Here is a 24,821-nt window from a genome sequence, read left to right as displayed (position 1 = left end):
GGTACCTGTCTGTCATTCAAAGTGTGGTTGCCTGCCTGGACCATCCCAGGAAAGACAGGCAGGGGTCCTTGCTCCCAGCAGGAAGTGCTGACCCTGCACACAGGCAGCCAAGCAAGGGGCTGAGTATTCAGCCAGGACAGCTTTGGCAGAGCCAGGCTGAGCTATGACTTGTGTAGCTGTCCCAGGAATAGATAATAAGGCTGATCCCAGGGCAGGGGCTGAGACTATGGCCAAGGAAGGAAAGGAGTGGAGGGTAGAGGCCAGCCTGGAGGCTTATGTCTCTCTGAGAGGCTAGAGGTCTGAGGAGGTCCTGGGTAGATGTGACAAAAGATAAAACCATACAACGGAGTGTAAACCCTGGGCGGATTGGGGGATGTGAGGTAGGCCCAGGAGAATGCACTGGGCTTGAAACAAATGTTCAAGTGATAATTGAAAGTTCATAACACATTGTGCTCCACATGCCAGGAGTCGTCACTCTGCCTGTGCTAAGTCTTGAAGTTCAGGGCTCTGAACTTCAGAGCCATCCATGCCCATCCATGGTTGGCATGTTGTAGTCAACCTGAGCTCACCGGGTCCTGGATACGTAATCAATAGCAATACATTGCAGTGACTGCACTCACCCCGCAATGAGTTTATGAACATCCACTCTCTCAACTCTAGGAGGTAGGTGTCACTGCTCCTGTCTCTTCCTTGTCAGCTAGGCCCCAGGCACGAAACAGGAAAGCCCACACAGTATGTCAACAGAGAAGCCAGGTCTCAACCCCCAAAGTCTGTGCTCTTAGCCATTGCTCATCCGCTGTTCCTACACGTGGCAAAGAGCTACTGGCCATTTCTACCCAGCTGGTGGAGGCCGAGGGGCAGCTGGGCAGATGGAGTTGTGTCCAGGCTATGAGCCAGGAGAAGCTCATCTCCCCCACATCCTCCTGGGGTTCTTGGGAGCCAGCCAGTTCTGGGAAAGGAGTGAGCCCAGCAGGTTGGGGACCACTGCTATTATGGTGAAGAAACTGCAAAGGTGGACTGAACAGGAGCACGGGCTGCTTGATCGATTTGGCTCTTCAAGCAAAGCAAAGCAAAAACCCCTCTGTGCCCCTGCAGAACAATTCATACTCTATTAGGAGGTGGGTGGCTATCTTGGAACTCACTAGGTAGACCAGGCTGGCCTTGAACTTGCAGAGATCTCCCCAACTCTGCTTCCTGAGTGCTGGGATTAAAGCCAGCTCCACACTCCTGACACAGGGGCAGCTGCCATTCCCATGAGACATGAGCTGGTGGCCTTTCAAGGTAACTGTGTTTTGCACCCTGCTACCCTGCTGGGGCTCCTCAGCTCATCACCACTCCGCATGGAGTCCTGCTTTGCGGTTCTGTGTCTCCACGAGGCCTGGAACCATCTCTCCTCATCTCCGAGGTCGCCTTTCTCTCACCTCATTTTAATCTTGCCTCCTAAGAGGTGTTTTATTTATATCTCACATTTCATGCAATTCTGAGTTTAATCTTTTACCACCTTTTTATTATTTTATTTTTTACCCTTTTATATTTTGCCGGTGTCACACTTTCATTCCTTTGCTTTTTGACATTTTTTTTTTTAGTTTGAACATTTTTTTTTACCTTGTCTAGCCAGTGTTGTAAATTATTTAATTTTTCGTCTTCCTTAATATCTTCCCTTTTAATCTCTTTCCTTACCTCATTTTCTCATCATTAGTTCCCCTCTAAACCTTTCTGTTTATCTCTTGCTCTCCCTTCATCCTTCCTATTTTTATCCACATCCACATTCCTTTAATGGCTCATCCGTCTCCTAAAATCCCTGTATGCTTTTTGTTTATTTTTATCATTTATATTTTACATTAGTTTTCCTCCTGTTCCTGTTGAGGTCTTTTTGACTTATGCTTTTTGTATTTGTCTCCTTAATAAGTAGATCCCTAAAGACTAGAAGGGCGTATGATTATTTGGAAGACTCCTTGGGTTCTTGCCCTGACAAAGGCAAGATTATACCTCCCTGGCTCTCTCCCTCCAGCTCTGTCAGCAGCCTGTCCACAGTACCTATTCAGTTTCTATGGTCCTTAATGGGATTTCTTGGTGACCATGACCCCGGGGACTAGAGATGAGACACACTGGCTGAAATTCCCCTCAACATGTTTGGTACTCCAGTGTCCTTGAGATTCCTAGAAGAACTTCGATATTTCACAGTTTTTTTCCCCTGTTTCATGGTGCCCCCCGCGCCCCAGCCACTGAATACATGCATGGTGAGTCACACTAGACGGGAGGATGGTTGAGTACAGCCTAGCTGAACTGCCTCAGTTGGAGAGGCAGGGGAAGCCACTGTCATCCAAGCACCATGGGAAGCTCCCAAGACTTGGGTCCAGGCCTCGCCCATGGAAGGCTTCCTTAATCTTAATGAGCCAAGATTGCTTTTACGAAGAGGAGCAAGTCCAGGCATCCGGGTATGGGTTTTGCAGATTTAATTGCTATACTCTAATGGTCTACTTGTACCCATTTGGTCCCCAAAGGACTCGGCTTCTGCTTGGCTCTAACGAGGGCCTCCTAGAAGGCAGTCACACAGGAAGAATGGGTACAGCAGAGGTGAGGAAGGGACAGCAGTGGCTGCAAGCTACAAGGTGCAGGGAGCCCGGGAAAGCCCACAAGTCACTTCCTGATTGAATCAGAAGAACGATTCAAGAGGAGAACAGAAGTCATGGAGAAGGAGTCTGGCTGAACTGTTTCAGCTGGGGAGGCAGGTAGGCATTAGCCCCATCTAGGCATCATGGAGAGGTGAGACCCACTGACCCATTACAGAGAGAGAGGATGGGATGTGGGATGATCAGGAGGAGAGGTCTCAGCCTCTGGCTCTTGATATTTATAAACCCTGCACAGTGTGACATGTGTCCAGGCTCTTGGGGCCCTCTGGTGTAGCCATAGCTCCTGCCACAGCCGGAGGGGCTCATGGCACCTGCTCAAGGGAAGAAAGTGCCTTGGTCCTGGGACTTCAGGTGGGCGAACAGACCCCTAGTTGCGATGAACAGTTGAGTTTCTTTTTTGGTCCTACTAAGAAAGCAGGTGGCACACAGTGGGTAAAACAACAAACATGGGCTTCTCTTGGGGAACAGGAAGAGGTCCTGGGTTCCAACCTCCCTTTGAGAGCTTTCTGAGTCTCCCTAGAAGCTTCTACTTTCTTATGATCCACTTTGCTACTGTGTCCTGGCCTCCTAAGGGGTACCCTGGATGTGACAGGGGGAAATGGAGTGGTCTCTAGGGACAGATGGCCCTTCCAGCAGGGCCTGAGGCTCTTACCAGCACAGTGGTGACGATGAGTGACCTATTGGTCAGAGAGTCAGTGACATTAGGACCTCGGCCTTTGGCAACCTCAGTGATATTGAGACCGTCAGCTGGACTCCATACTCCAACCTGGATGGACAGACAGACAAAAAAACAGGCGCTGAGTCCTTCCTTTCTCCTCATCAACCAGGCCATCTGTTTCCAACAGTCACAGCCACTGCCATTGTTGTTGTGTCTGTGTGTTTTGGGGGTACAATTCTGACGACAACCTTGATGCTCTCCCTCCTCCAAGGAGACTCTGAGGTATGAGGTTTTTCTTTTCCTCTTGCTGACAAAGTCTTGGCCGAAGGAGAAAGGCAGAGGAGCTGCAGGGAGCTGGAGAAGCAGAGCAGATGCCCAGCATAGATGGCAGGGCCAAGGTCACCTCCTGAACAAGACACTGGGCACTCTTCTGCTTACTCAATGGGTCTCTTCCAGGCCAGACACCCGCAAAGTCCGGACACCCCAGAATGGAGGTGATGCTCCCACTGGGATGAAGGAGAGATGCCCCCACATGTGTGCACTAATCAAAAGAGAGGGGCGGTGGGTGAACAGGCAGCAGGCCAGCCTCAACTGGAAGCTGTTGTGGGTGACAACACAGGACTAGTGAACTTCCTGCACTATGGCTGAAGGGGGTTTGCTACCCTGTCACCATGGAAACTCCTCACAACAACCTTATCACTATCAAGCCGAAGGTTAAAGGATGGAGAGGTAGGATTGAAAAGTCATCCCGAGGTTGATAAGATGGTTCAGCGGGTAAAGGCACGTGCTGCCAAGCCTGGTGGCCCAGGTTCGATCCCTGGGACTCACATGGGTGAAGGACAGAACTGACTCCTGAAAGTTGTCCTCTGGTGTCCACAGGTGCACAGTGGCTCGACTCTATACACCCACGCATGATGAATAAATAAATACATTTTTTATAAGTCACTCTAAAGCCCCAGGCCTCTTGCAGGTGCATTCTGAGCAAACTTCCCAGCTGGGCCTCATCTTGGCTCCTCTCTCTCAAGGAAGGCATCAGCACGCCCACTCTGTCCTTGGCCCAGTTGGGGGTACTCAGAAAACCTAATCAATTAAACAGAGAGGCCAAGTGCAAACAACCCACTCAGAGAGCTGTGCCCGACAGATAGCAGGGAGATACGTAATTATGCTTGAGTAATTCTGCCTTAATCCTCCCAAAGCCACCGGCTGGAGCTAGCTGGATCAGCTCTGACCCAGCTTAGCAAACAGAAGGAGGCAACGGGAGGCTGTGGCTGCGTCGAGGGCTCAGCATGCTCTCTGCCTGTGTGGACCTCTGGGGCCACAAGGAAGGAGGCAGGCAGATGGGACTGAAGAGGCTCTTTTCTAAAGTGGGCCAAGCTCAGTGCGAAGATGCTGAGCAGAGGGCTGGGTGCTGAGCAAGAGGGTGAGTGGCAAGAGACACTCAGCAAGCTGAGGTGGCTGAAGAGCGAGGAGCCTCAGCCCAGCAAGCTCTTCTAAGCCCTGTCTGGGTATCCTGGTAGATTCTAGGCATAGTGCAGGTTAAAGAAACGGGAAAGAAGAGGTTCTCTGCTTACGGGCCCTGGTGGCTATGACTGGGAGCCTCTAGTGGGCACCAGGCAAGCCAACCTCCATCCAGGGATAATAGAGTTTTCCTTGAGTATTAGCTACGGTCAATTTGTACCAGCTGCCTGGAGGGCTGTTGGGAGATAGATGCTGCAGGGTGGGCTCAGATGGAAAGAGTGCTCCAGTGATCAATTACTGATGCCTGCCACGGGCACAGGAGCGGAAAGCGGTGGTGTGTGTGCCATCTATCTACTATTCCCTAGAATTTGATGCTCTACCTAGAGATGAGTGGCTGAGAGAGGAAAGCTAGGATGGCTACCCGAGAGCATGTCAGTCATGGTATTGCTGGAAAAGGGCAGTGGAGGGGGGAGGGGGCGGGGGGCAGGGGGCCACTGCTCTCTAGCACTGGTGAGCTTAAACAAAGAGTGAGGAGCCCACGGAGTATGCCTAGGGTTAGAACAGTGAGTGGGCCTCAGTGATCCTAGGAAGGGTCCCTGCCCTTGGGAATTAATGCCATATATGACATGAGGTAGCTGTGGATGAATCGTGAGGGTTCCTGGTCACCTCTCCCCTATATAGTGGCTGGGAGGACTCAGGAGAGAATGGGAGAGTCACGGCCACCAGTATACAGAAGCTAACAGAGCTAGGTCCATGCCTGGGGGAGGATCACAGATGTCACTTTCACAGCCAGGGCACCAAGTTGGGATGACACCCAGAAGTTTAGGAGGGCAGCACCCTGAGTCAACTGTGGAGTCTGGGTTGGGTGGGGAGGCCAGCTGTTAGTTTCTCAGAGTCTAACTAAAAGGCTATGCATGCACTGGCTTGGAATTGGGAAGCCACGTGTAGGGTAGAGCTAGGCTTGGTGACGCTCCATCTGCATGTACATTCAGGAAGGATGAAGGCTCAGGATGGATGAGAGCAGAAGCTAAGGTAGAGGAGGGTGTTACAGTGACCCTCTGTAGAGGCTGACCCACGCATGCAGGAAGGGAGGATGGGCGTCTGCCCTGAGGCTCAGTGACAGCAGAGGGTCCTTCCAGTCTCCTGGCCTCTCCGTATCCTATAAATGGCACATCTCAGGGCTGGAGGGGAACTCGGTGGCTCTCAGGAATCGGCTGCAGTGGGATGGGTGTGGCTGAGTTGCTGGCTCCTCCAGATGCTGAAAACTGGGGCCTCAGGTTAAATTCCCTTCTTGGCCCAGCAGCCTGACTTTTGTAGCACATGCTGAGAGTTCCTGGAGCCTGTCATAGGCCTCATTACAACATTTTCTATGTTGGCCAGAGGAGAGGCTCCAAGTCCAAATAGGTTTGCTTCCTTTAACTAAATATTGGAATCAGTGGTCTGAGAAGCTGGAATTTGGGGAGCCCAGACCCCAAAGACTTCAACATCTCTTTGAGATGAGGATTCTCTCAATCTCCCAGACAAGCAATCTGTCCATATTTGCTTAAATGCCTCACCGGGACCATGAACTTGCTACCTCAAGTAGGCAATCTGTGGAGGTTAGAAAGTTTAACCTAAGAACATACATGTCCTTATCTCTGACCCTTTCGGGGTCTTAGAGACAGCCAGTGTGTGCCACAAGACTATAACTGTGTTTCTCTGACAGGCCTAGCTCGCAGAGTAGGTCATAGGTGTCTGCTGTAGCTAAGCCCCTGAGATTGGCACCCTCAAGTGTAACAGGACCCCACAGTCTCCTCTGGCCCACAGTTCTGCAGGAGCCACGCTGGGTCAGTTGACTCTCAAGGGCGTGTCTGCAGTGGATCTTGCCCCTCAGCCCTTGGGCTTGTGGAAGGCACTTCCAACATCCCTGGCCCTCTGCTGATCCTCCGCCGGAGCCCACGCACCTTCTCGAGGCCATCTTCCTTCAGGCTGATGATGTCCAGATCAAAATCAGTCCGCAAGCCACTGGTTTTGTTGAACACAATCCGTCCAGTTAATCCTTCCCATTGAGCCTGCGGAGGGGAGAGGGCAGAGCGGCAATTCCTCGGGCTCATAAATCATCATTCGGTACAACTGTACAATGCTTCATTTTAATTACTCCTTGCACTGATACTGTTCCCCCAAGACCATGATTAATTAATAATCACCTCCATCATTGCTCGGGCTGTGGTGCGAGCCAGCGATTTCCATAAATTCTATTACGCTCTTTAGCCAGCCCTACATCTGCACCTTCTCGTGTACAACATCGATCTCGGATGCGCTCAAACGAGCCCCCGCCTCGAAGCCCTGGGAAGGGGGAGCCCGTGTCAGATCCCTGGAGGGGGCCAGCGAGGCAGGTGAGCAGAGCTGGAGCCCAGGAGACTCACCAAAGGCTCTCTGGTTACAAAGCCGCATCCTTGAAACGTGAACCCCAGAGACAAAGTCCCTCAACCTGCCGCCTCAGTGCCATGCCACAATTGAGAACTCTGGGGTCAACTCCAGTATCTCTGTGACCTTGACTACCCACTGCCTCAGTTTCCTTGGCTAAAAAATGGGGCTAATCATGGTATCCATCTTTCCAAAAGGCTGTGAGAGTGAAACAAGCCAGGAAACCCAGAGAGAAGGGAGGCCTGGTCTAATTCAGACCCCGGGTAAACAGCAACTTCTGTTACTTTGTTGTTATTAACAAAAGAGGCAGTTTTAACTTGGAGCAGACTATCTTCTAGCCCAGGGTTGCACAGCCTGCCGTAAGGCCTATGAGTGGGAACAGGTGATTAGCCCAGGCCGGCCATTCCTACCTGTTCATCGGAAGACTTGCTACCTTCAGGTTTGCCAGTGTTGGATATTGTTCTAGACTGTCTCTTTCCTGGGGGTGGGGGAGGTGTCCCGAGTAATCATTCTCTGTGCACACAATTGTGTGTGTGTGTGTGGGGGGTATATCTTTTTCTGTGTTTGTACATGTGTGCCTATAGAAATGTGTGCATGTGTATGCAGATGTGTGTGCAGGTATCAATGCTGAATGTCTTTCTTAGTCATTCTCCACCTTATTTAAAGTAATAGATATTATTATTATTGTTTTTTTGTTTTTTGTTTTGTTGGTTTGTTTGTTTTCGAGACAAAGTTTCTCTGTGTAGCCCTGGCTGTCCTGGAACTCACTCTGTAGACCAGGCTGGCCTCAAACTCAGAAATCCGCCTGCCTCTGCCTCCCTAGTGCTGGGATTAAAGGTGTGCACCACCACTGCCTGGCTCAGCTTATATATTTTTAAATTTAATTAATTAATTTATTTAGATTTTTTCCATTTTTTATTAGGTATTTAGCTCATTTACATTTCCAATTCTATACCAAAAGTCCCCCATACCCACCCCCCCAATCCCCTACCCACCCACTTCCCCTTTTTGGCCCTGGCGTTCCCCTGTACTGGGGCATATAAAGTTTGCAAGTCCAATGGATCTCTCTTTCAAGTGATGGCCTATTAGGCCATCTTTTGATACATATGCAGCTAGAGACAAGAGCTCTGGGGTACTGCTTAGTTCATATTGTTGTTCCACCTATAGGGTTGCAGTTCCCTTTAGATCCTTGGGTACTTTCTCTAGTTCCTCCATTGGGGGCCCTGTGGTCCATTCAATAGCTGACTGTGAGCATCCACTTCTGTGTTTGCTAGGCCCTGGCATAGTCTCACAAGAGACAGTTATATCTGGGTCCTTACAGCAAAATCTTGCTAGTGTATGCAATGGTGTCAGCGTTTGGAAGCTGATTATGGGATGGATCCCTGGATATGGCAATCACTAGATGGTCCATCCTTTCGTCACACTTCCAAATTTTGTCTCTGTAACTCCTTCCATGGGTGTTTTGTTTCCTATTCTAAGAAGGGGCAAAGTGTCCACACTTTGGTCTTCGTTCTCTTGAGTTTAATGTGTTTAGCAAATTGTATCTTATATCTTGGATATCCTAAGTTTCTGGGCTAATATCCACTTATCAGTGAGTACATATTGTGAGAGTTCCTTTGTGATTGGGTTACCTCACTCAGGATGATGCCCTCCAGGTCCATCCATTTGCCTAGGAATTTCATAAATTCATTCTTTTTAATAGCTGAGTAGTACTCCATTGTGTAAATGTACCACATTTTCTGTATCCATTCCTCTATTGAGGGGCATCTGGGTTCTTTCCAGCTTCTGGCTATTATAAATAAGGCTGCTATGAACATAGTGGAGCATGTGTCCTTCTTACCGGTTGGGGCATCTTCTGGATATATGCCCAGGATTATTTATTTATTTTTCGAGACAGGGTTTCTCTGTATAGCCCTGGCTGTCCTGGAACTCACTCTGAAGACCAAGCTGGCCTCAAACTCAGAAATCCACCTGCCTCTGCCTCCCGAGTGCTGGGATTAAAGGCGTGCGCACCACACCCGGCTTCATCTTATATTTTTGAGAATCTCTCTCCCTGAATCTGGTGATCACTGACTCGGAGAGGGCTGGCAGGCCAGGGAATGCTACAGATTCATCTGTCCGTCTTCCCAGCTCTGGCGTTGCAGATCAAGGCTGTGCCCAGCTTTATATGTGGGTGCCGGGGTCTCCAACTTTGACTCTCATGCTTGTATATCAAGCACTTTACTGCTGGAGTCACCTCCCTAGACAGAGAGGTGACTCTGTAAGAATGTTTGTATAGATTAGCTTCCCCAGTGGCTTTGAGAGCTGGCCAGGTAAGGGTCATGATTCCCATGTTACAGATGGGAACCATGGGAACAGGCCTGGAGGACGATACTATTGGGAGCTCCAAAACTTGCACTATACAATAGGCAGAGGCAAGCTAGACCTCTGGTCCCAGGGCTTCACCCCTTCCCTTTTCTTTCTCCTTGGGGGTAACGCTGATGATGGGTATTTTGCAGTGTCTGTAAAAAGACACTGTGTCTGGGAAAAGAAGACCCGTCACTCATCCTGAGGTCCTGGGGTGCATAAAGGGGATTGGGAAATATGGAGACAGCCAGCGGTGGCAGGGAGCAGGGATCTTGTTCTCAGCCAGGCTTGTGAGTGGGAGCAGCTAGGAGTGAGGTTTCCAGAGGAGAGGGGTGGGAAGCAGGAGCTCTGGGTGTGGGTATCCTGCCGGCTAAGCACTGCTTTGTACATAACCCTGCATTCTGAGCAGGGCCCCTGGCCTCTCCCGGGAATGAGCAACAGCACCAATCACACTTTCAAGTTCCCAGGCCCCGGAAACTTATCTTTGAATCTAAACTAAAGGCCTAGAGGATCTCCCTGTTCTTGGATAGCTTGGAGTCCTTGTGGACTTTTCCAGATAATGGGAGATGGTAGCTGGGTTAGAGGCAGGAGGATTGTGAATTCCAGGCCAGCCTGGCTACTTCCTGAGACTGCCCCAAGCCATCCTCACCCCCACCTAAAAAGTAGGTAGGTGAAAGGTATCCTAACTCAGAGGCAGCACCCTGGAGGCCCAGACAGCTGCAAAACAAAAGGTACTTGATCCAGCTACCAACCCCACTGGTCTGCAGGCCCTAAAAGAGGTGGGTGAAGTGCCCAGTACCATGCCTGTGTGCACGGCCATGACTGAGTATTATGGGCTATATATAACTTTGTGGGTTCTGGAACCCAATAGGCTCCTGCAAATGGAACTGGTCCTCAACTGGGAAGGAGTAGCAGACCTTTGGGCAAGGCCAGGCTCCCAGAGGAAGTTTATAGGAGAGAGTTACAATTACTACCCTTAGGGAGTCCCTTGAACTTCCATTGCCACCCTACGAAGTGTGTGTGTGTGTGTGTGGGGGGGTCATCATTGTACCCATTTCTCAGATGTCAATACTGAGGTTCAAAGAGAGACTGAGACACTGAGGAAATAGTTTGGTTAGTAACATGCCTAACACAGAATCAAGAGGTTCTGAGTCAGATCCCTGGTGATCACATAGTAATGTCAGATGTGGTTCCAGATGTCAGCAACCCTAGCACTGGGTATGCGTGGGATGGAGACAGTGGATCTAGTTTGTGAATGCCAGGTTCAGTGAGAGACTCCGGTTCAAAAAAGTCAAGGTAGATGTTATAGTAGAAGATACCTGATATATGTGTCTGGTCTCCACATGAATGAGTGAGTGCACGCGCGCGCGCGCGCGCACACACACACACACACACACACACACACAGAGCTGGGGAAGCTGGTGGGCGCCAGGGGGACGGAGATTAAAAGCCACATCAGAGAAGGTGAACAGCTCTGTTTGTGACTTCACAGGGAGGCCCAGCTCCCCTCAGGCTGTGGTTTCCCCATCCTTCCGGCTTCCATCTCCTCTGCAGCCCACACCCCTCAGGCTATCCAATGCCCCCAGGGAAATCTCAGCAGGTGTCTGCAGCTGCCTTGCTCCTACAGAGGAGGCCTTCCTCCTTGACAGCTCCCGAGGAATTAAATGCCAGCAGGTGCGGCCTGTCTGTGGGCGGGTGGGCAGGGGCAGGGCAGGGAGCCACGGGCAGCTCCTCCCCGTGACATTTCCCAGCCCACCCGCCCCCTTCTAGCAGGACTCGCTAAATGAAAGATGCTTCACACGCTCTGAACTCCGGCCTGGTATTTTCCAACTCCTCTCGGAAATGCCAAGTCTTTCAAATGATTTACTGTCACGCAGGCAGACGGAGAGATGGGCAACTTGGAAACGGACAAAGGCAGACTGGACTCTGCAGGGTACCTGGGTTCTGAAAGCGTCCAGTTATCGAAAGAACAGGAGCCCTTTGTGGCTACTCTTGTCTGACCCCCAGGCACTAAGGAGAACAGAGGAATTCTGGAGGAGATGGGAGTGTCCTCCCCGCCCCCCAGCATAGGAGAAGCCCCAGGAGGGGGAATGGGACTTGTCTACCAGGCTGAGCAGTGGGTAATCTGCTTTCCTTTGGGCATAGCTGAGCCTCATGCTTTCCAAGGGGCAAGGGGTGAAGAGGTGGGGCTCCCTGAAGCAGTGTGGGCTACAAGCCCTCTGGTTAGGACCCAGTACCCAAAAGGAAGTTAGAGTGACAGATGATGGTGACTGAAAAATCAGGGCTGTCACACCTGCTGTGCTGGGGACTGGGGGGTGGTGGTGGTGGTGCACAACTCTGAGACCAATCCTTAGCCAATGGCTGCCAGTCAGTACATGGAAGGTCTCCAAAGCAACACATGCAAGCACACACACACACACACACACTCTCTCTCTCTCTCTCTCTCTCTCTCTCTCTCTCTCACACACACACACACACACACACACACACAGACTCGGTGGGAGGGGGGAGAGTCTGGATCTTCATAGAATTGATCACGATCACCTACTCACTGTAGCCCAGGATAGCCCTACCTAGACCTTATCCTTCCTAGCCTTGTCTTCTTGCTAGCTACTGAGACATACTGCTCAGGTCCTAGGTTTTCCTCTGTCTTCCGGACAGTTCTGAGCTGAGAAAGAGACAGTCGGTCATCTCACTCCTAGCTACTTAGCCAGCGGCGATGCACTGGCACATGCGGTCCTGAGTGGGTTTGTGGATGGGAGCCAGAGTGACAGCCACGAGGACAGTGACAGGGAGAGAGGATACTTCCATCACTTGGGCCTCTCAGTCCCCTTGGAGGCCGGGGAAAATGAGCCAAAGAGGTGTGAGGTGACCTGCCCCAGTCTGTATGCAGCAGAAACCGCTTCTGAGCCCCAAACCTGAGCGCTCCCACCCTCTGTCTATGACTGAGCACTGGAGGCAGCAGGGAGCATCCTTTGAGGGGTGTAAGACTCACCTCCTTGATGAAGTTCATGAAGCGGCCACCAAAGCGCCAGGCCTTGTGCCGATGGCACTGCAGGGAGTTCACGGTCATCTGTGGCGCTCGCTGGTAGCACACAGACACAATGTGGACCGCGTCATAGAGCAGGGCAGCATCCGTCTGCAGAGGGCATAGATCTGTCTGAGGGATGCCGATGCTTCTCGGCTCCTCTCCCACTACAAGCTCCTGAGGCACTGGGGACGGAACAGGCCCTCAGACCCAGAGAGAGCCCCTATCCTTTTACCTGAAGACAGACCAGCCTCAGTGGCCCTGTTAGTCTATGGATACCCCAGTACTACCCTCTTCTCTGTAGCTATGGCTCTCTCTCCAGACCCTCTGCCCAACCCACCATCTAATCCCACCTACTCCTTATTCCTTTCTTGCCTTCCTAGCCTCACACCTGCCTGTCACTATCTAAATCTTTAGCTCCTTTTTCTGGAAGACATTTTTAATCAGCCCTATTAGAGGGAGCCCTGGGGAGGTGGGGAGGGAACGGTTGTCTCCGGAGCTCTGGCTGATACGGAGGTTCTAGTTACTGAAGGGCCTCAGTAACTAGCAAAAAAAGGCTAGAAAGGATGAGGTCTTGAATTGTTCTTTGGGGAGATGGAAGGGAGGGAGGGAGGAAGGAGAGAGAAAAAAAAAACAAAGGACTGGGGGACAAGGAAGAAGGAAGGAGGGAGCCCCTGGGGTCCATCTGTCCATCTGCCTACTGTACCATCATCACACCATCCAGCAGGCCTGACTCTGCCCGGGGAGCTGCCTGCAGTCGCTCCATGGCCCACTTCTCCACAATGGCTGAGACATGGGGATTGTCCACGTTGAGTATGCGGAACCCAGTCAGGTTCACTCCCGAGTAGCGGTAGGGCTCCAGGTCTAGTGCGTAGAGATCCTGAAGAGAGATAAGAGACTCTGATGTGCTTAGGGGTGACCCAGCTCCCCCATCACCATCCAGACCTGGGCAACCCTGTGTCTGAGTTGTGGCTCCCTGCAGAGCCCTGTGCATGAAAGGTGACTGCAGTACCCACAGGAGGACTGGACCCAGAGGCCATTTGGCTCCCCTGATACTGACCTCACATGCTGACTCTGGGAGCCATTTGCTTGTTTCTTCATCTACAAAATGGGGATCACTCCCCTTTATAGAGCCCTAAGGAACCATCTCACCATGGGAGGATGAAGGATGCTGGGTTTGGGCGTCTCCAAGTGACACCGGAGGAGGCAGAAAGGCCAGAGTATTTTTTTCCTTTATATGAGGGAATGGGGGCCAAAGGAGTCTACTGCCTTCTCCCCAGTCTTTCTCAGGTCTCAGGGCCTTTCACCCTGCCTCCTAGGAAGAGTTGTCCCAAGGACTCTCCACAGTAGATGGAAATGCTTGGCTGATAGTCTAGGAGTACAGGATATACAGCCCAGGCAGCTGTGGCCCCTCTTGCAGCCCCAGCCCAGGCCAATGGGTTGGTGAGGCAAGAAGCCAAGAGGCAGGACAGTGGGGATTATCTGGCTGCCCCTCAGCAGAGAAGAGAGCATGTGGAGAGGTAGTTAGCCTGCACAGGAGCCAAGCAGAGCACCACAGGTCCAAAATGACTCCAAACTCAAAGAGACACAAGAGGAACATCATGGGCTATCAACACACGAAATAGTTGCTCACAGGTCACCGGGGCTTCCTCACTCTGTGGGGTTAGGAACTACTGTCAATGCTGGCTAAAGCCCAAACTTCTGGTTAACATGAGATTTGTGTCCCACACAAAAGGTCACCCCTAAGGTTTTATTGCTTTCAGGAGATTAATCTATTTTGTGTGTAACCTGGCTGCTCTACTCTATGTCCCTTAAAACCCCGATACTCACATCATTCCTCCAATGCTCTGCTTCACGCCCTGGCTGTCCCTCCCGACATCCAGTCTACACTTACTTCAGGCTGATATTTTGATTCTCAAAAATAAATACTTGGATAACGTAGACTGGCTGCAAGCCAGGACTGGGAGAAACTGAGTCTCTTCTCTTCTGTTCTTTCCCACTTCCCCTCACCGAGCTGCTTAACACCTTGACCTGAAGCCCATCCCACTTCCACCCCTACCCCAGTGCCAGCCTCTGGTCATCAAAAGGGATACAGGCTGGAGCCCACAGAGCAGACCTCGCACAATGCTTGGGTGTCCTATGGTCTCTGGGATGCTCCATTTTGGTGCTAAACTCATGCTCCTCCCGCATTCCCAGGAGGACCCTTTATGGAAGGGCATGGACTTATCTCTCCTTTTTAGAGAAGAGGTCTTGGAATTCAGGCAAGAAAGTCTCATCCTAATCTGCCCAAACAAATAGGGCCAGGCTTCCAAGACCATGGGCATCTGTGAATTCAACCACTCTCTCTCTCTCTCTCTCTCTCTCTCTCTCTCTCTCTCTCTCTCTCTCTCTCTCTCTCTCTCCATGGTTCTAGTTCTATAGGTATACATGTGTATAGGCACATAATTGCTCATGTATATTGGATATTCAGACTCTTTCTCACCATAGTTCCATAACAGTACAGCGAACCACACAGCACTTATATTGCATTGTGCCCTGTAAGATATCTAGTACTGATTTAAGGACGATAAGAGCACAGATTAGTAATATGTAAATACAATGCAATTTTATATAAGAGACTTGAGCATTGTGCTGTCTAGTTTCATGTCACCTTGACACAAGCTAGAATTATCTTGAGAAGGAGCCACAATTGAAAAATTTCAAGTTTATGGTGTCCTGTCATGACTAGTGATTGATGGGGAGGGCCGAGCCCACAGCCGGTGGCGCTACCCCTGGACAGGTGGTCCTGGGTTCTGTAAGAAACCAGGCTGAATAAGCCATGAGAGAAACACAGCCAGAAAGGAGCATTCCTCCATGGCCTCTGCATCAGCTCCTGCCTCCAGGTTCCTACCCTGCTTGGGTTGGTGCCTTGACTTCATCCATGATGGACTGTGATATAGAAAACAAAAAGCAAAACAAAAACCCTTTCCTCCTCAAGTTGCTTTTGGCCATGGTGTTTCATCACAGCAGTAGATACACTAACTGTGACAAGCATCTATAGAAGTTACTATCCAAAGGGGGTCCTGGAGCCAACCTCTCCCCGTCCTGATATGAATCCTGTGAATACCAAGGGACAACTCACTATATGGCCTTGCTTCTAGGCCAGTGTTTAGGATGGGGAGGAAGCTAGGTAGAAGCAGAGGATGTAGGGAAGGGAGTCAACACTAAGATGACCAGAGGGTGTCAATGGTAAATGGTACCAATCTCAGTGGAGAGTGAGTCTGGGAGCCATCACGCCAGAGCACTGGGGTGGGGGGTGGGGCTTGCAGAAGAGGTAACTGAGCCCAAGGGCTCTGCCCTCGGCAACACATCAAGAGGCTGTGGGTGAGGCAGGTGAGGAAGGCTTCCAAAGGAGTCCGGCCAACTTCTTGGTCCACCCACTGTCCACTGGCTCCCCCACCATGCTATGAGGAAGAAGACTAAGGTCCTCACTGGAGGCCAGTGCCACGTCCCCAAGACTCCCCAGCTCACAGACCTGTGAGCTAGAGAAACTCTTGTTGCTTGTGGCTTACTTAGACTATGGCATTCTGTCACATCACTTGCTCAGAAGCTCTGCTTCTGCATCTTGCTTTCCCACGCCCATCCCCAGTTTTCATTCCACCAAGGTTGAACCTTCCTCTGCCCTGCCCTACCTGCCAGAGCTTCTCATTCTACGCTGGATGCTTTTGGATATATCCCAGCCACTAGACCGGGTTAGCTCAAAGTGTCTGCGCTGTTCTCTGAGACTCAGAGAAGCAGCAGTCCTTCCTGGAAGTGCCCCTTGGTCGCTCCTTTACATAGACACAAGTCTATCAATGATCCAGCTCTGGTTCTGGGACCCCAGGCTTTCCTCCTAACAGGCAGCGACTGTTAAGGTCTGGGGTCTGACATCCTTATGAACTCTTAGGCACTTTTGAGCCCCTCTTGTGACAACATGGGGTTTCTAAGCATTCTTGACCCCGGTTGTGGAAAGAAGTGTCAGTTAGGCTAGCAACGTCCTGACTGTTTCAATGTTTACCGTCTCCTTGGAGGAGGCTCTCTGTGAGGATGTGAGTTGGGAGTAGGCCGGTGAGTTGCCTGGGAAGAAGGGTGAGCCACTGATAGAAGTCTGCTTCTAGACCCAGGCCTAAGAGCCCCTTCCAGGAAGGCCTGGAGAGTGAGGCAGATTGTCGATTTGCAGTGTGTATGTAAGTTTGGGGCTGGAGTTGAGCTGCTGGGACCATGCCTAATGCTCACCCATCTCAGTGTGAGGCTCTGCCAAGACTTGACAGAGGCTCAATTAGTAGCCTTCCCAGGGCCTCTGACTCAGTATGAAGGATGGCATCTCTGCTTTGGTGGGGAGCAGTGGTTCTCAACCTGTGTGTCAAGACCCCCTTGGGGATGCCATGTCAGATATCATGTATATCAGATATTTATATTATGATTCAAACAGTAGCAAAATAAGTTATGATGTAGCAATGAAATAATTCTATGGTTGGGGGTCACCACATCATGAGGAACTGTACTGAAGGGTCGCAGCATTAGATGGAGAACCACTGATGGGGAGGCTCACGTGCTAGAGAGGCTGCTCTGCCTGGTGCCTAGCTGCAATGGGGGCATGGGATTGCTTTTTTTCAGGGCTGTGACAAAATCCCTGACAGACAAGTTCAAGCAAATAAAGGCTTATTCTAGCTTTGGGTTTCAGAGACTTGGATCCTATCATAGTCAGGGGAAGGGAGAGTAAGCAGTGGACACTGGAGAGGTGGGAATGTGTTGAAATAAGTGTTCCTATGATGGTGGAGCAGGAAGCAGGAAGTGTGGCAGGAACCAGGGGCTGTGTGTAACCCTGAAGGACCTAGTTACAGCAGCTGGCCCTATCTCCTAAGGTCCTCCAAAATTACTGCCACCAGCTATGGAACAAGTATCCAAAGCAGGAGCTGAGGCCACGGGGGACAGTCTAGATGTAAGTTCTAGTGGGTGGCAGGGCATGGAGTCACTCCCTCCAAGTCAGACTCCCGTCTGGGCTTCTCTATGACGTGCGTTTCCTATGCCCAGTGGCACAGAGCACCCCCATCCCTGGGGTATGAGGGCAGTGGCATGGAGGAGCTGGAGAAGAGGCCTCTTTGTTCAGCTCTTGTTTTCGTGTTTTTTTGTTCAAACTGCCCCGGGGCCAAGACCCTAAGTGCTCAACACGGTGAACTGTGGGCAACTCTGCAGCTTGGCAAAAAGTTGCATTTCCGATGCCAAATGTTGACACACTGAATTCACTGTCGACTGGGGACCTTTTAGAAACATTCAGCATAACATAATAGACTAATTCATTAGCACCCCATGGGTCTGAATGGGGAGAAGCCGATGCTCGGGAAACATGGCCTCAAGGAACGACAGATGAAAATATCTTTCCCATGATGTAACTGTTATTGCCGGGAAGTGGCATTAATTGTGATTGCTTATCTATTAATTTATTATAATTCCCTCTCTCTCTTTCACCTCCAGGCTCTTACCTCCTCATGCCATGCACCGGGGGCTCAGCCGTGGCTGATTAGCACAGGGTTATCTGGGAAGGGCTCAAAGCTGCCTGGCATCGGTAATGGCGGCTGGGGTGATTAAAATGTCTTCTGCGTGGGAGAAGTGACTTTGGAGAGGTTTTTCGAGGGGGGAAAGGTTGATGATGCGCCTTTCCTAAGATAAAATGCCAAATACCATTGCCCTCCCCAGTGTAGCCACCACTGACCAATGGGCATGAAAAGGGGGAGTCACGAGGCAGAGCCCTGAGCCAACAGGGCTGGAAGGAAGACCCTCAAGCTGGCAATGGGCTGTGATCAGGGAAGAGGACCTAGGGGGACACAGCGGATGCCCTGACACATGGGGGCAGTGTCCTGGGATTGCCGTGGAAGACCCATGATACACAGCCCCCCCACCCCCATAAAGCTGTCTGCTCGTATTGTGGAGGACACATATCCCTGGAAGAGCCTGGTCTCCTGTGCTCAGAAAGGGGTGGGAGGAAGAACAGTGCCCTGGAGTGGCCACAGGGCAAGACCCAGAGTTAAGAGCCTAAGCCTTTATCAATGATCTGTTCTGAGTTCTGGGCAAGACATGTGATGTCCCAGATGCCATTTTTCGATCATTTGGTGCAGAGCAGATAGCACACTCTCCCTTGGTGGCCTGGAAGGGGAAATCAGAGGAAGCAGGCAAGGCCTGAAGTATGGGCACTGCTGGGATTCGTGAAGCTCTGTTTACCCCATTAGTGTCAATCACTATGCTGGACTATAATGGCCAGATATCAGGAAGAGTCTACCTGCCAGAGGAGGCTAGGGACTCTACAGTGACAGTTGTCGGAAGAGGGCTTGGCAGCTGGCAAGCTTTCGCTGGGGACCATACCTGCTGTCTACTTTTGCTGAGTAATCTCTCTGAGCCTTGGTTTCCATTTTTCTGGGGAAATGGGAGAGTCACAGCTCCCTTGAGGTTTGTTTTGAGGGATGGAGGACACACAGGAAGCAAAAGCAGGAGGTGCTTAATGAGTTAATTTGACCCTTACATGGTTGTAAGTGCCAAGTGTTGTTCCAAGAATCTCCCACTTTCCACGCTCTGGACACTCACCCTCATCAAGTGACATTGCTGTCATCAATGTTTTAAAGATACAGGCTTGAGGCAAAGAGAAGGGAGGAGCCCTGTCTAAGGAACTGAAGCATCATTTTTTGGTGGTGTTGTATGAGCGGTATGTATATGATGTATATGTTGTATATACACATCTGTGCAGAGACCAGAAGAAGATGTTGGATGGTCTGATCTATTGCTCTTCACTTTACTCCCTTGAGACAGGGTCGGTCACACACTGAATGTGGAGCCAGGAAGCCCCAGCAATCTTCTGTGCTCAGCTGCTGGGGGTTGAAGTGTGCACACAGCCACACCCAGCTTTTTTATCTGGGTTCTGAGAATTTGAACTCGGTTCTCACGCTTGAGCATCAAGTGCTCTTAACCACTGAGCCATCTCCCTCTCCAAATGAAGTATCTTCATCCCAATCAGACACACCGTAGCCCATGATCTTAGCTGCCTGTTGCAAGGGATGATGAGAACTGATCTTGCTGATTGCAGCCTAATTTGTATGGCGGCCATTCATCCACTCATCTCCCACTCAGGCATCACAGAACACCTGCCCCGGGGGCCAGGCACTCTGTGGGCTCTACAGACAGCCCTGCTGCACAGAAGGAAGTTGCAGAGCTTGTGTGTGAGCTTTGTGTCAGGTCGGGCCCATCGCTGTCCATCCTCCCAGTTCAGAGCCCGGGAGCTCAGAATTTGTTGGTGGCTGTCGGGTAAATGAACAGCTGTGTTAGGGAAGCAAGATCTAGGATGCATGGGGCACTGCATGGTGCAAGACGAGAGGTCTAGGGTGCTAGAATGCCTTTTCCGAGACCTTTGATCTTGACATCCATGGGCAGCGGCATCTCTGCAGAGGCATGGGGTAGGGGTGGGGCATGAGAGTGCTGCTTTCTCTAGTCTTGGTCCGGAGCCCCGACAGAGATGAAGCACCTTGTCCTAAGCCCCTGGTGACTGTCCAGGACACAGAATGGCAGAAAGTGACTGAGGTGAGGTGGGCGCCCTTAGGGAGAAAGTGTCTGCTCTTAGCCCTCAGTCCCTGTCTCCCCAAGGTACTTCCATCAGACACCTAGGTCTGATTCATAGCCAGCAGGATGGGCAAGGTGGCCCTGAGCTCTGCATGGGCACAGGGTGCCGTGAACAGGGGCTATGTGACAATCAGGGCGTTGGGGTGACTATACTGTGCTGGAGAGAACCCTCGCCGACAGCGGTGGCCCGCTGCTGAGGTATAAATCTGACAGTGGCTGACTGCAAAGCTAAGACTACAACACGGAGCGGTGAGAACATGGCTGGATCTCCAACTCCAGTGTGAGCCAACTCTAACACATCCCTGCATTTTGGTCTTTGCTTACCCTTTTCCTTCTGTGTGGAATACCCTTATTCTCTCCCTCAACCATTGATGCGCTCCTATCGAACCTTTAAGACCTAGCTCAAACATCTGATTTCTAGAAATCCTACTCCAAACATCCTGTCTTCTACCAGCCCCGTGACTCCCAGTATCTCTTTGAGCTGTCGCCTGAGGTCACAAGCCAGCTGTATCAAAGCCAGATATGAAGAGGAAGGTCACATGCTGGGTGAAGAATGGTGATTGGTGTTCTTACTGATCAACTCATCGAGAGGATGGTAAGGCTGCAGGGGTGGGGGCTCCAGGTCCCCGAATGGAGGATGGTAGGGAGGCAGGGTGGGGCTGGCTCCAAGGCTAGGCAGCTCAGCGTGCCGGTGCTCTCTTTGGCACAGGATGCCATAATTCTGCTGATCTCAGACCGCAACTAATTATTCTAATGGGTTTAAATGGCCTTAACTGTTCTCAGACTTTGGATGGGACCCATCTGGAGCCGGCAGGTGGGCTGGTCCCAGTGACTGCAAGAGGTTGATGTTAGTACGGATAGCACAGGATCCTAGGTGGTCATTCTGGGTGTGCTGAGAGGCCGCTGACAGATGTGGGTGGGAGGGCAGTCTGAAGAGTGGCGATGGCCACTCTCTCCAGATGTACACCAACCAAGCTCTGCTCTCGCCCCTGGGCCTAATCAGCTTGCCAAGCCTCCCAAGGAGGTAGAAGCCCATTTTGCAGAGGAAGAAACCAAGGCATGGAGGGCAGGAGACTCACCTAGGGCCCCCACACGAGTCATAGAGAAGCTGTTCTCCACTCTGGCTCCAGAGACAGTGCCCGTGCCTTTTCAAAGGTGGGCAGGTCACAAAGAGTTGTTGTGGCCTCACCTGGAGCCACATCTAGAGCCTTAAGAAGGTTTGGCTCTCTTCCAACTATAGCTCCTGTCTGTCCCCAGCAGGCTGGCCCAGGCCCAGGTCAAGTAACCTTCCTTCAAGGAGGCTCCCACCCTTCCTTGCGGGACCTGGAGGTACATTACCAGAGTGGTGAAGATGAAGTGGTAGTATTCCGTCATCATGCCCATGGCCATGGCCTGTGGAGAGGCAGAATGTCAGCCGGCAGCACGGGACACCCCGGGAGCCCTCCATTCACCAGGGCGGGGGACAGGACAGGCTGTGTGGGCTATGTGAGATTATCTGCTCAGAGTTAGGGTGACACTTTGGGTAGGACACAGACTGCTTGGCAGATGGCAACAGGTTCCTACCCCAATGTGTAGAGAAATCACCCAGGTAGGGCATGGCGGGGGGAGAGTTTTCAGTGTGGACTTTGGGGTGTGGACACACTTTCTCCAAAAGTCCCCAGTTCTGCAGGCTTACGGGAGACATCCAGCGGTCTGGGTTTTCAGTCAGTATCTTTGTACCCTGTCGTCACTCAGTCAGAAGCTTGGGCTGCCTCAAGAGCCTGGCTCTGCATGGTTGAACTCCCCGAGTCAGCCGGGCTTGAGAGGAATGTCCCAGCATGAGTGTCTCCCAGGAGCAATGAAAGCTGCATGCTTCCCTGATCCCGTCAGGCCTACATGACATACCACACAGTCCTCTGGGGTTCTTGCAACAGTGGCACGAGGTCTCCGTGTGATGTATCTTGTGTATTTTAGTAGAAGCCTGTAATCTATAACACTAATGACCATAATGCATTTTTCTACAGAGTTCCTCAGAAAGCAGGGCCCCACCAAGAGCTCTGGAGGAAAACGTTGCAGGGTCAAATATACCTTGAACTGCTGCGTGTTCTCTGTCACCCTTGTCTCGCCGGGAGGGCTGGAAGGAGGCCAGCAGCCAGGAAAGGCCTCAGCCTCTTTTAATCTACTTTTAGCTCAGTCCAGGGTCCTCAAAGACCTCTAGATGTTTTCCAGTCAGACAGACCTGGGGCTAATCTGAACTCCTAGTGGGATGACCTCTGTTCTCCCTTCAGCCCTGGTCTCTTCACTTGTCACCTGTCTGTAATAATAAGGTCCCCCCCGCCCCCCGCGCTTTCAGGGTCACGGGGAGGAACAGACACCCGCTGAGTGACTCTTAGGTAAGGCAATGTTCTGACTGTCATTCTGCCTCACTTGAGGGAGAAAGGGGAAGCCCCAGGACAATGCAGGTTACAGGACTCCTGGATGGGGATTCTTCACAGGGACCGGAGAGTCTCCTCAGGTCCAATGCCGGCTCTGTGCCAGAAATGCCACCTCTGCTGCCCTGTCTCACTGATGCCCCCAGAGCTGTCTGAGGTGGGATTATGGATTATGAATGAACTCTGCTTAGGGGACGTGGTGCTGACGACTCCCTTGTGTAACACGGAAGGGGAGAGGCAGAACAATAGGGAAAACCTCCTCCTGCTCCTTAGGCAGGATGTCATGCATCCCCAAGCTGTTCTTGAACTTGTAGTAGAGCTAAAGAGGACGTTGGATTTCTGAGTCTTCTGCCTTTACTTCTGACTGCTGGGATTACAGGCACGTGACATGGATGATGTGGTACAGGGGATTGAACCTAGGTCCTCATGTACTAAGCACTCTACCAACTGAGCTAGGACTCTATGCACACTCTCTGCACCCCCTCTTAACACCGCACATCATTACGTAGCCCAGGCTGGCTTTGAACTCACGAGTCTCTCGCTTTGGATGTCGGTGGACCATCCAGGATGAAGAGTCACCCTCTTCTGTCATCATTGCAAAGCTCAGCACGTTGTTTAAAAAGCAGTCTCTCAGTCATAAAGAGTAACAGCAAGTACCACAGCCACGGGGGATTTAGTCACTGGGAGAGGCAGCGAGGCATCTGAGAAGCCAAGACCCTTCGCTTACCCGGTACATCTCATCACCAACATTCTGTAATCATGCCTCTCGACAGCCTGGTAAGGTGGCATAGGAGACAGCGTCTATGCTGGGGAAGTCTGAATACTAACTAGGGCACGGCATGGGGCAGATTATACATCTTTAACACAACTGGAGTAAAAGGACCATTATACTGTTGGTACGACTGAGGCATACAGAGCCACAGTGGCCCCCACTGCTAGCTGGAGAGACAGCTGGGACACTTCCTGGGGTCATGCTCTCTCTCTGTCCTTAGCAGAGGGGATGTGGAACCATGGCAAGTCTCCATCCAAGCCCCATGGCTCAGTTAGCGCTCACCCACCTACCTGCTTGAGGATCTGGGCTGCCATGGTGTGGCTGCAGTCGAAGATGATCCGGAACTCCCTGCCCCGCTTCATCTCTTTGAGCAAGGGGCGGGAGTCATCCGAGTCAATCGGGAGCTGGCGAATCTTCAGGCGAATGTTGTACCTCGAAGGGGCCATGATGAGTTCCTGCAGACGGATGAGACCTGAGGGGCCCGGGACACAGAAGACACTCATGTACGTGCACGCAGGAACCAGCTCAGGCCTCCATGAAGCCTTCCTTGTTCACTCTGCTCAGAAATAATTCCCTACCCTCAAACAACCCCTGTATCCACGCCAGCTTACAGGGCTCTTCCCTTAGCTGCCTCTGCCTGGCCCCCAGGCCCCCTCAATCCACTGCAACTAGGGCCCCACAGCACCTGGCCCAGGGCCTGGACACTTAGGGAACATTTTTGTAATTGGAAAGACTTACTGTTTTCCTCTCCCAACACTGGAAAAAAAAATCTGTCCTCCACCTTGGCATTTTGTTAAAACCACTTAATCTGTGGACTTCCAGGGAAAACGGAATGTCACTTCCTAGAGACAAATGGCTTGCTTAGGTCTAATTAAGTTCATTTCCTTCCCTATTTGAGGCCCCATTCTTGCTGACTCCTCTGTGGATTCTGGGAGGGAGGCTGCTTGCTGCGCTCTATGGCCCCTCCCCAGGCCCACTGAAGGAGGGGCCAAGCCAGCAGGTGCCCGCTCCCTCCCTGTACTGCACTCTCAGCTCAGGCTCAGTGACTGCACGCTGGTCACACACCCGTGTCCCATCCCTCACTCTCATATCCCAGTTTTCCTTGGGGTAAATAAATGGGAGACGCGCCCCCACCCCAACTCTGAGTTTAGGTGACTCAGGAAGTATCTATCCCAGCTCTAGGAATAGAGAGCATGGCCCCAACATGGCCAGTCAACGCATCCTCTGGTAAAAACGAACACAGTGGTTCTGTGATTATTTCCTGCCAGGTAAGAAACCCACGGTTACTTTATGAAAATTAGTCTGGAGTCACCATGTGTAACCAGAGATAAGATCCACCAGGGCAGATGTCAGACATGAGAAGGGAGGTGGTGTGGCATAAGCGTGTCCTGATGATACACATGTGAACCTCTAGGTCAGAGAGTACTGTAAACGGAGGCCGTCCTCCAGTGTTTTTATAAAGGCTGCCCATAAGAACGACACACAT

General features: G+C 51.4%; 1 protein-coding gene across 3 annotated transcripts in view; it reads right to left on the bottom strand.

Moving 5' to 3' along the window:
- Grik3 (glutamate receptor, ionotropic, kainate 3) overlaps nucleotides 1-24,821 on the bottom strand; it is a 223,915-nt gene that overhangs the window by 51,086 nt on the left and 148,008 nt on the right. For all 3 annotated transcript variants that reach the window (XM_006502772.3, XM_017319980.2, NM_001081097.3), the window contains exons 4-9: nucleotides 23,626-23,807; nucleotides 21,491-21,544; nucleotides 13,236-13,409; nucleotides 12,497-12,640; nucleotides 6,693-6,800; nucleotides 3,286-3,399 (exon numbers count right to left, since the gene is read on the bottom strand). In XM_006502772.3, the coding sequence (XP_006502835.1) occupies nucleotides 3,286-3,399; nucleotides 6,693-6,800; nucleotides 12,497-12,640; nucleotides 13,236-13,409; nucleotides 21,491-21,544; nucleotides 23,626-23,807 (776 nt within the window). The remainder of the gene's footprint in view (nucleotides 1-3,285; nucleotides 3,400-6,692; nucleotides 6,801-12,496; nucleotides 12,641-13,235; nucleotides 13,410-21,490; nucleotides 21,545-23,625; nucleotides 23,808-24,821) is intronic.

Source organism: Mus musculus, chromosome 4 (genome assembly GCF_000001635.26).
Source record: "Mus musculus strain C57BL/6J chromosome 4, GRCm38.p6 C57BL/6J".
In the NCBI taxonomy this organism is placed as follows: Eukaryota; Metazoa; Chordata; class Mammalia; order Rodentia; family Muridae; genus Mus; species Mus musculus.
Note: the sequence above shows the minus strand (reverse complement) of the source record. Positions and strands in the feature narration are given on the sequence as shown.